Below are 12,036 nucleotides of genomic sequence, written 5' to 3'. Positions count from 1 at the left end.
CCCACCATTGCTTTTGTACCATCAGTACACATTTGAGCCCAGTCCAAAAGAGCAGCTAATGCCTTAGTTTTGCTATGAAAATAGTTTTGATTCATGAACCTCTTTACGAGCCTGTCAGGATTCCTCTGGGGGTCCATGGACCACATTTCCAGAACCACTAATAAAGGGTGTCATCCTAAGAGAATCTCAGGCTGTGTATATGGAAGGTGTCACCTTGAATGGGATTATGACCATGAGGTATAACTCCATGTGACAGATGCTTTAGAAGCAACTTCCATGTGCTAGGTGCTGTGTTAAAAAACAAAGACGTGTGTAGTATATGAATGAAGGAAATAAGCCTCTTATTGGTGGACTTGCTCCTTTGTAGATCTATGGCTTTGGGGAGTGAAAGAGGTAGATCTCTGGACTCGTTGCTAATTTTTATAATGAGTAGAGTTGATAGAGAACTACATGAGGTATTATACTACTGATTCTTAGATCTTCTCATTTTTAATAATAGAATCTACTTACAAAAACCTTACTTATGATAAGAACTCTGCTAGACACTTAGCATCCATTATCTCACTTAATCCTCATAAAACTACAAGGGAGATTTTACAGATTAACAAACACTGTGGCTCTGAGGAAGTAACTTGCTCAGAGTTGCAATAAGCAGATGTGCTTTGGGAAACAAGGACTGAATTCAGAACAAGAAATTTGTGACCTCACAACTCCTGCTAACAATTTTTATGTAAAAGTTATCTTAAGGGTTATGAAATGCCCTGGAATTTTTTTTTTTTTTTTAAACACAAGAAATGGTGTTTTTTTTGGCCACGTCCATCGAGCATAGAAGCTCCCAGGCCAGGGACTGAATCCATACCACAGTAGCAACTCAAGCCACAGCAATGACAATGCTGGATCCTTAACCCACTGTGTCACGAGAGAACTCCTAAATATATATATATATATATATATATATATTTGTTCTCAGATACCTATAAGGTCCTAAGTGAGTGACAGTTTATTTATTTTTAAAACGTAGTTTTGCTAAGAATGAATAATAGCAAGGAAAAGAAGAAGTTGCATAGAATAAAGATAGTCTGCAATCAAAGGAAAAGACGGAGTTCCCTTCGTGGCGCAGTGGTTACCGAATCCGCCTAGGAACCATGAGGTTGTGGGTTCGATCCCTGGCCTTGCTCAGTGGGTTAAAGATCCGGCGTTGCCATGAGCTGTGGTGTAGGTCACAGACACGGCTTGGATCCCTTGTTGCTGTGGCTCTGGCGTAGGCCAGCAGCTACAGCTCCGATTTGACCCCTAGCCTGGGAACCTCCATATGCCATGGGAGCGGCCCAAAGAAATAGCAAAAAGACAAAAAAAAAAAAAAAAAAGGAAAAGAGAATATGGAATCAATCCAGTGCAGCAGAAGAAAGATGTCCTGAGCCCTTACTGTGTGCCAGTGTGTAGCTCACAGCCCATTCGATCAGATAGTTAAACAGTTACATTAATATTTATATTACTTATTAATTACTAACGCTAAATTCTCCCCACTGAGGTTTTGGTCCAAAATTAAGTCTTAAATGCTGATTTTGAAAAATAGGGACTATTAGGGGGTAGAGCTAGGTTGTTGAAACTTAAGACAAATATCTCAGTTACATGATGCTTTCTATATAGTATATTTTAAACATAGGAACACTTATTCGTTTAACAAACTCTGAGTTACGCCCAAGGACTTTCCAGTTGTTCTAACCAATTGTTCTTATTGCCTGTTAAATATATTTTCTCAGGATTTATAGTGGAAGAATGCTTTCCTTCTTTGGATCAATTATTTTATTTTCTGTTGTCATAGAGGAGGTAAAATTAAACAAGTCCAAACAACTCACGTATTAACTCAAAATAAATGCAGACAGAAGTCATCTCCTATTGCTGTGCTTCACCACGTAGGACCTGAGGCAATGGGGCCGCCCACTCCTCTGGGCGAGGCTTGTTAAGGACAGGGGGATGCGGCCACCTGGGAGACGATTTTAACCTACTACCTATTACTCCTCTGGATCAGCCACCCGCTAGTCACCTCCTTAATAATTTCTCATTTTCTCTATATAAAAAAGACCACAAAGTCTTGGCATATTATAAGTAATCCAGTTCACCCCATAATGATACAGTGAATTATATACTTTCCTAAACTTAATCATTTAGGATCTCACTTCCTTCCCTGCAGGCAAAAGCCATTATATTTTACACATGGCTCCCAGCTGGTTTTCATTGAGGCCTTCAAAATCTATTTGAACACTGAGTGGTTTAAGAAGAGCTGCTTTATCTTCCTCAGTCGACTTTTGTCATGGTACCATTTTGTCCTCATGTTTTCAAAATTTTCAGTTTCGAAGGCAGAAGACAACATGTATCCATATTATGATTATGCTTTGTCACTGGGCAAAGAGGTGTTGGGTTTTATTTTGTCTTTTTGTCTTTTTTTGTTGTTGTTGTTGTTGTTGTTGCTATTTCTTGGGCCGCTCCCGCGGCATATGGAGGTTCCCAGGCTAGGGGTCCAATCGGAGCTGTAGCCACCGGCCTACGCCAGAGCCACAGCAACGCGGGATCCGAGCCGCGTCTGCAACCTACACCACAGCTCACGGCAACGCTGGATCGTTAACCCACTGAGCAAGGGCAGGGACCGAACCCGCAACCTCATGGTTCCTAGTCGGATTCGTTAACCACTGCGCCACGACGGGAACTCCCCGGGTTTTATTTTGAAGTTAATGTCTCTTTCGAATATATTTACAATCTTTCTTTCTTCATCACCATCTTCATGTTCATTTATACACATGGATGTCCTATTTCAGACCAAAGAGATTTCAGCAATTATGTAAGAAGAGACTTAATAAACTTTTACGTTTCTGTTCGATTTTGTCCTACTCATAACTTAATCATTAACACCTAACTCTTGGCGACAGGACTCCTTATTAGAAAGCTTTGTGAATTAATAGTTCCAGTTACTATAGACACTCCATAAATATTTTATAAATGGAATTTTCTTTGTTACTCTTTTCACCCAAGGTCAAAGGTTTTAAACATGATTTCTTTTAGACATGATAAGCACTTCTGATGAAGAAGGCAGCCATCAGTTAAATGTAAATTAACCGTTATCTTGAGGACAGAAGTGCCAGATGCATCCTTCTGGTTATTTTTATGATGGTGTGGCTATTTGTGACACTGCATTGAAAGTTCAGTAGTATATTACAAGCTGAGTTTTTCTTAGTATGTGATGCATTTCTATTTCACTTCTCTCTAGTGATAGTGGCAGTTTTAAGCCCTACTGTGTTTTGGGCTGGATTAGATTGTATGATTGCAGGTCACCTCACCCTGATGGTAGAATTGCCAAGGCCCTGCTGCTCTGGCCCTGGCCACCCTCCCGTTGTCATCTCTCTCTAGCAAAGGGCTGTCTGCCAGTCCTTCCTGCAATGATCGTGGGGATGGACAGAGCCGTATCTGTGCTGTCCAACATGACATCGCACAGTCTCACTCTCCAGCACTGGAAATGTGGCTCATGTGACTGAGGGAATTGAGTGTTTTCTTTTTTTGAGATTTAATGAATTTAAATGTAAGGAGCCGTATATGTGGCCAGTAGCTGCTGTATTGGGCGACACGCTCTAACACGCAGCCTTCCTCGTTAGTCTTCAAGTCTACCGAGTGTACTCCCGCCTCCGGGCCTTTTTGCTTGCTGTTTGTCTTTATCTCGGTCGCTCTTCTTCATGGCTTGGTCCTCACTTTCCTCAGGCCTCTGCTCAAAGGCTTCCTCCCTAGGGAGCCTTCCTTGGATCACTGAATCTAAAATAACTCCTCTCTCCCCCACCAATTCTCCTCCTTAGGCTTTGCTCTATTTTTGCTTAAAGTATTTGTTACTACCTGATATCTTATCTATAGTCTGTCTCCTCTGCTCTAGAGCTTTTCACTTTTCTTGTGTGATCTTATTTGTGGAAGACAGGAGAACGTATTTAAGGGCATGGGATTTAAAATCTGACCAATATGTTTTAGAGTCCCAGTCCTGCTCATTAGAACCCTCAAACAAATTATGCTTTCTGAACCCACCCTGTTTTCTCATCATAAATGGGGTAAAAATATCTACTCCAGGATTACTATGAAAATTAAGTGAAATACATTCATAGCACCTAGGTCAGTGCTAGGCTCAATAAACTTTACATGAATGCCACTACCCATTATTAATAGTGATAGTATTGCTACTATTATTATTATTGAAGCTGCCTAGATATTTCAGTGCTGTGAACCCTAATTGTTATATTGAAAAATCAGCAATAGAATGCCTTTTAAAGATTTTGGAATACAGAAATCTTAAAAAAAAAACCAAAAAAAAAACCTTTTCAAACTCTCTTTGTAGAAATTATCAGAAATAAATTGCTGACCAGATAAATTTAAGTTCAACTGTGATGGAGAAAAATCCAAACCCAAAGAGAGCTAGGATGAATTGTCAGGCTTCAGTGTGCAAAGGTCAAGAAGAAAGGGATGGATAGCTATCTTTTCAGAATGATATATTCTGTTATTCGGGAAAATCATGTGAAGAGAGATGATGGACTTAGGAATAGAAAGGTCAAATGCCGGGCCTCTTTTGAGACGGGAAGAGAGGATATGGCTGGAAAGTGGGCAGACTTGGGCAGATGTACCTAAATATTTGGGTGGCTGCTCTGTGGACACTTATCTTTTTAAAAATGCCAGAAAAGAATTGTCTGGGTGTGGGAAGAACTTGTTAGAAAAGAGCCTATCTGTTCAGTTGGCAGGGCATTCTCCGTCTCGGTTGAAGTCATTGTAAATTTTGTGGTTTCAAAAAAATCAATCAGCCAGAAATATATGCCCGCACTGTCAGATGTGCTGAGCAACAGGGCGACGTAGCCCGTCCAGGGAGAATCAATGACACAGCCTCATGCTGGAGTTACTCAGGGCATTTGCTGGGGACTGGGACCAAACTTGAATCATCCTGCTTTACTAACAGAGAATTTCATACATCTCTGAGATGCTCGGACAGAAAAATTAACATTCGGTTACGCGGGAGTTCAGAAACCTCTCCTATGAAGAAGAGACTAAAACAGCTGACATTTTATTTCGTTAGGATGTGCAAAAGCACCGAAACGATGACTGGATGGGGGATTTTAGGAGAGGGTTTGGATGGATGTCCCTGCTGCGGGAATATCATCTTGTAAGCAGTAGGCTTGACTCTGCTCTTGTTCAGAGTACCCATCTCACTCCTCGGGACAGGGAGAAGCAAGGCCTGATTGTCATCATAATAAGCTCCTGCAGTTGGCTAGTGATGAAATGTGTATGCAGTTCCTTTTGCGAAAAATTGTCAAAAGACAGTAAACAGTTCAATGTCTGGGGTAATCAGAACATTTCAGGGGAATACATACAGTTGGGACAGATGACTTGGGGACGGTCTTTGTCTTGGATATTATGCACATTGTGGTTGAAAGGGAGTTATAGCCAAAGAAAAGTGGTCATCTAGCCGAGAAACCTCGGGCAGGAGTTAATATGGGAGACAGTTTTACTTCAGAGCTGCTCCTTTTGTCATTCTCCATTTCGACTGCTCTTTCCTGTCTGCTCAAAGAAGCTAGAAATATCCTTTCATCTTCTTCATACAAATATCGCCATGCCTCCCAACTCACTATAGAACATTGTCTGACCGGAGACAGGGCATTTTGGCCTGTTGATCATTTCTATTGCTGTTATTTTTCTGAGAAACCTCTTCCTCTCCTGTGATGGCAGTGACATTGTCATTGTTCCTTGGAAACCTTCTTTCTTACACGGACAGCTCCCTGGGTTCATAATGTCCAGTTTCGAGGGTGCTCCTGAGATGCTCCATGTTTCGTGATTGGTCTTGATCGAAAGAGTACCTTCACCAGGAACTGTGGGGATTAAATGAGTTAATCCGCATGAAGGTCTTAAAACTGCCAGGCACAGAGTAAGCATTCAGTAAATGGGAACTACTGCGATTGCTGCTTCTCTGTTTCGTGTGTGGCTTCTCCGTGTGCATGTGTTACTACTGCCAGGTTCTAAGTAAGAAGGGGAGGTGAAGCGGGCCAGTGGGTGGGACCTCAGGAGAAGAACAGACCCTATCATGCAGAAAGATTATAGTAACTTCAAAGTAGAGTTTTGGAAAATCTCTTTAAATCTAACCAATGCACAATGGAAAACCCCTAGAGAACCAATCTCATTATTTAATTAAATGGAACCGTTATGCTGACTTTTACTACAGAAGGCAGGCATAATTTAGAAAATGGGGCATTTTAATTCTCTTTTGTTTTCCAATTAACACAATTGCTCTAAAAGGGGGTCCTCATGCTTGAGCATACACGTTCCATGAGTACATATTCCCTATATAGTTTCAGTCTCTCTCTTCCCCTCCGCCCCCAAAATCCTCACCTGTTGACACAGAGGTTCATTTATGACAATGTCAGACAGCCCAGATTACAGCCTCAGAGCAAGTATCTTTCTGCCATCAAAGCTGCCGTGAGCAGTGCAGGCCCACCGTGCAGCTCCCCTTTTCTCCGCCGGCTATAATTAGGCTGTTGAAGTAATGGAGCTCTCACTTTTTTGCTGATGCCAGCTTACCACAGCAGACCGCATGAGTTTACTCTTAGTTGAAAGTGGTAAAGAAAATGCCAAGAACATTCATTTTAATTGGTCAACATTATATGGACCTTTAGTGCCACTGTTTTATGGTCCTCTGTTTTAGATTTCTTTCTGCCACCAGCCATCAGCTTATTATGATGGAGATTCTTATTTGGATTTGATTATCTTTTTATTACTATTTTGGTTGTTAATTGATTATGAATTATTATTTTAAAGTTTTGCCCTCTTCCGTTACCTTACCTGAGTGACAATCTTATCTGTCCTAACATTTTAAATATTCTACACCAAAGACTGACATTTTCACATCGGTAAGAAATTAGTTTTTCATCAGCTAGTCCCTGAGAGGAGGATGGCAGAGATTTTTTTTCTTAAGTGCTTGCTTTGATGCTGATGTTTTGTAGTTTAAAAATAAATGGGTCATATGGGAAGTGTGTGGTGTGGTGGTAGTGGTGGTACCAGTGATTCTTTAGTGTAACTGGACATATTTTCTTCTGCATTGATTGGACAGATTTCCCCCAAACTCTGGAAAACGTTTAATTTGTTACTGTGACATGGAAAAGACCACATATAATAGGAGAGAATGGTAAAAGAGAAATGTGTGTTTTTAAAAAAGTGAACTCACTATTCTTGTTTGTTCCCATTCTTTTATTTTTTATTTATTTTTTAGATATTTATTTTCCATCATAGTTGATTTACAGGGTTCTGTCAGTTTCTACTGTACAGCACAGTGACCCAGCCATATATATACATACATATATATATATATACACTTTTTCTCACCTTCTCCTCCATCATGTTCCATCACAAGTGACTAGGTATAGCTCCCTGTGTTATACAGCAGGATCTCATTGCTTATCCACTCCAAAGGCACTAGTTTGCATCTCTTAACCCAAACTCCCAGTCTATCCCATTCCCTCCCCCTTGGCAACCACAAGGCTGTTCTCCAAGTCCATGAGTTTCTTTTCTGTGAACTCACTGTTCTTAAAGGTCTCAGGCGGATCCAGGAAGTTAGACACTGATCCGAATGTAGGAAATGAGGTCTTTGCCTTCGGAGTTGACATAATGCTTTTTAGTGGGGACCTTCACAGTAGCCTTTTAATGATGCAGCGGAGTTGCTGATGTAAAGCGTGAGCAGTGGCTGAGTTCCTCTCCGGGGTCCCGCTCCCGCTCCCCTCTGCACCAAGCCTGCTCACGTAGACCTCTGAGGGGGACAGGGTGAGTCGTTCTGACAGTCTTCTCTGTATTGCTTTCCTTCTTTAGTCAGTTCATAAATAAATATTAAAATGGGAAACATCATCCAGAGATGATGTTGAGGTATTAGTTGTGAAGATCAAGAATAAACTTGTCTAACTAGTGTCAAATGACAAAACAAAAAGTAGTCATGAGTTTGATGTCGTTTATTCAAAGGAAACCATTCGTGGGGGGTGGGGTACAGTTCTCCTAAGCAGTGGCGCATTCTTCTGGAGGGATTTGAGACAAGTTTTGTAGAGCATTAGAAGTGGCAACACAGAAATCAGAGCATGATTGGCTGGGATTACATATCCGACCTTACTTAGGAAGATCAAAGAGAAAGGAAATAAGTATAGAGCCCAGAGGTGGCTTTGCACTTGGGGATTGGCTCACTGGATACTGAGTTTCTGGTCAAGCGGAGCATTTACAGCAACACAGAAGTTCAGTCTGCTGATGTGGCACCCAGGCCGGTATGGCTCCATCTTAGGTCTACAAATGTATCTAAATATTAGAGGTTTTGTCTCTGTCTTCCTTCCTTCCTTCCTTCCTTCCTTCCTTCCTTCCTTCCTTCCTTCCTTCTTTCCTTCCTTCCTTCCTTTCTTTCTTTCTTTCTTTCTTTCTTCCTTCCTTTCTTTCTTTCTCTCTCTTTTTATGAATAGGGAATAGGTAGAAATCAAAGATTTAAATTAATTACAACTAGAAATACTTGATATGAAGGACAACAAGAAAAAATCAGAAGTGTGTTGCAAAACAGAGGATTAATAGTTTATGGTGATACTGCGGAGGTCCACTATAAATTAGCCATTTAAAGTCCATAATTTAATAAAAAATTATATCTTTAAATTTGGAAGTTTTCATATTTTTAAAGAACATTATTGTTTGAGGATTAAGATCAGGGCTAAAAGAAAAGAAACAAAAGTCATTCCCAATTTTATGGAAAATTGATTTTCGAACTCATGTACTGACTCTTCCTCTGTTACATTCTAAGTTATTATGAGGCTGATATAATAATAAATATAAATAGTATACTCATTGATTGGATGTTTGCCCTAAGCCAATGCTGAACAAATGGAGGCCCACAGACCAAATCCAGTCTGCTGCCTGTTTGCGTAAATAAAGTTTATGGGCAGAGTCATGCCGGTTTGTTAATGTTCACACTATAAAGATAGAGCTGACATTGCAGCAGAGACGGTGTGGCCCTGCTAAAGACTAAAATATTTCCCATCTGGCCCTTTGCTGAAAAAAAATGTGTCAACATCTGATTTAAGTAAGTACTCTTCTTTACGTGCATTATGTCATTTAATCCTTACAACGTCTCTAGGAAGTCAGTGGCTTATCCTTCTTCTTAGATAGTGAAATTGAGGTTGAAAGTTGTTCGGTGTCTTGCACAAGGACACCCAGCTAAGGAGTCTGGACACGGACCGTGAGAACTCAGTTGTAGAGCCTGTGCTTCCTTTCCTGGTCCAGTCCCTTTGTCGTTTGGCTTCAGCGAGGTGGCACATCCTGCTGTTACCAGCAAGGCAGGCCCTGGAGCCAGTTCCTTTGAATTCAGATGACCTTGGACAACACAGGACTTCACTTCTTTGTGCCTCAGAATGGAAACATACTATTATTAACCTCTTGTTTTGTAGATGAGATTCTGAATCTTCAGATATTCCTTAAGTTTTCAGAAGGCCTCACCTTACAGTGACTACAGCATCATTCCCATGCTAAATAGGCAACTCCCACTTCAGAGGGATGATGGCTCTTGAAGGGTGAAATCATGAATTAACTGTTAATTTTTTTAAATTTTAATTATCAGGTCCTTCACAGACAGCAGTCTCAGCCAGCCAAGGAGAGTTCCCCTCCCAGAGAAGAAGCGCCTCCCCCACCTCCTCCAACTGAAGACAGTTGTGCCAAAAAGCCTCGGTCTCGCACCAAGATCTCTTTGGAAGCCCTGGGGATCCTCCAAAGCTTCATTCACGATGTGGGCCTGTACCCAGATCAGGAGGCCATCCACACTCTTTCTGCTCAGCTGGATCTTCCCAAACACACCATCATCAAGTTCTTCCAGAACCAGCGGTACCATGTGAAGCATCACGGGAAGCTCAAGGAACACCTGGGCTCGGCGGTGGACGTGGCCGAGTATAAGGACGAGGAGCTGCTGACAGAGTCGGAGGAGAATGACAGCGAAGAAGGCTCGGAGGAGATGTACAAAGTGGAGGCGGAGGAGGAGAATGCAGAGAAGAGCAAGGCGGCACCTGCTGAAATCGACCAGAGATAATGTGAACTCCTACCAGGCCAAGCAATACATGGGTCCAAGGATTTTATGTTTGAGTTTCTTTAAAAACATTTTTTTTTGGCTTTATTTTATTTTTGTCTTTTGGGGGGGGTCTGTTTTGTTTCTCTTACCTTTTTTTGACATTTCTTTGTTGCACAGGATACACCTGTAGACTGAATAAGTTCAGTATTTCCGAATCAGACATCGCCTTGGCAAAGACACTAAAGTGTTACGCTTTTACAGTGGACTGGATCATAGTCATTATAATCACAGGAGACTCTGCCTTCATTATCCTTGCACTTATGGAGGAGACACCAGGCAAGTCCCAGGATGAAAAGACCTACGAAATAAATGAAGGAAGCTACAAGTGTGTGTGTATATGTATATGTATATATCTCTATATTTACATATATATATTAAATTGCATGGGACAGAGAACTTTACAATCCGAAAGAATAGACTGTGAAATGAGTTCTTAAAGAAGAGACTTGTTTATGTATTAAAAAAAAAAAACCACTTCACAGTGAGTCGCTTTGGCTTTTTGATAAACTGCGGCCTGCTCTCAGGGTGGGGTGACTATTTTTGAATTCCTATTTATTTTCTGTGTTTGTCCCTGATTTTTTTTTTTTTTTTAATTCTATAGCTTCCTATCTGGCAGCTTGATGGGTAATTTTTGAGGTATGTATTTAACAAAATAAATCAACACTGCCAAAAAAAGAAAAAGAAAAAAAAGAAAGAAAGAAAGAAGAAGAAAGCAAAGGGAAAAAAAAAAATCAGGGCACCTTAAAATGATACTGGTCAAATTAATCTGAAAGACACAGTGCACATTTAAAATGACTTGATGTGTTCCGTTATTCAACTTGTCATTACTGTAGTGAACAGATGCATTTCTGTGGAATTCCAAATGAGTAAACCTGAAATTCAGTATGGAGAAGACTTGTCCATTAGTGCAGTCTCGATAAAATGACATTTTGACGTCAGACATATGGAATTCATAGTATGAGCCACATCTTATTGTGAAATTTATTTACCTGCTCGTGGCTTCAGATCTTAAAATTAATAAGCCTGCTCATTTAAAACTTGTTTATTGTTGCTGTTTTCTTTTTCTTTTCTTTCCTTTTTTTTTTTTTTTTTTTTTTAAATAGAAAGTAGTTCCGTGTAATGTTAAGTTAGAGAAGAAGTTGCTGCCCAGTTAAAGGGGCTCCCTCTCAAACACACCTCCGTCCCTCCGTCTCCCAAAAGACATTTCTCATTTCCGTTTCGCTTTGGACTCCTTCTTCGTACACATTCCGTGTCCACCTAAGCAGACGTTTTCTCGTCCCCGCTCTCACGAGCCTCCTCCCTTCCCTGCTGTGGGGGCAGCCTAACAAGAACCTGTTTTTGAATCATTGTGCAGCTCCAGGCAATAGAGTAAGCGAAGCAATGTCAGTGGAATCACCTACTCGGCACAAACGGAAACATTTTCCCAGTTCCCTACATAGCAGTTACCTTACGTAAAGCAGAACTAATGCCGACTGGCTGTTTAGTGGAATGAGCATTAAAGCTGCAATCTACTATAGTCCTCCCCACCGCCTCTAGCTTCCCTCCAGAAACACCAGTAGCATTGCTTTCCACTTCTACTTCTAGTCATTGCAAGAGGAGACCTCACCTTCAGGACTGGCCGAGTGCACCTAATCCATGCTTCGAGGTGCCGCCACACAGTCCTACACGGTTGGATTTTTTTTGAGTTGTGCTGTCATGCAACCTTGTCAAAGACCTCATGCAATATCACTTTGAAAGTTATTTTCTGTTTACTACACAAACATTGTAATATAACTGTTAATACTATTTATATATTTGAAAGGTATAAAAGGTCGGAGTTAAAAAAAAAAACCTCTATTGTGTAGATATTAACTCAGAACTTAACAATATACAGGGAGAAGACATGTTGCAAT

At 40.8% G+C, this 12,036-nt stretch overlaps 1 protein-coding gene across 4 annotated transcripts in view; it reads left to right on the top strand.

The window, feature by feature from the left end:
- Positions 1-10,555, top strand: part of SATB2 (SATB homeobox 2) — a 191,150-nt gene extending 180,595 nt beyond the window's left edge. For all 4 annotated transcript variants that reach the window (XM_021076069.2, XM_021076068.2, XM_085000302.1 and 1 more), the window contains exon 11: positions 9,644-10,555. In XM_021076069.2, the coding sequence (XP_020931728.1) occupies positions 9,644-10,105 (462 nt within the window). In that variant the 3' untranslated portion in view covers positions 10,106-10,555. The remainder of the gene's footprint in view (positions 1-9,643) is intronic.
- Positions 10,556-12,036: the final 1,481 nt, after the last annotated feature.

Source organism: Sus scrofa, chromosome 15 (genome assembly GCF_054392235.1).
Source record: "Sus scrofa isolate SSC_HxYL_T2T_F1_AM1 chromosome 15, Sscrofa_HxYL_maternal_Yorkshire_Landrace_v2.0, whole genome shotgun sequence".
Lineage (NCBI taxonomy): Eukaryota > Metazoa > Chordata > Mammalia > Artiodactyla > Suidae > Sus > Sus scrofa.
This window is presented reverse-complemented; position numbering and strand designations above follow the sequence as displayed.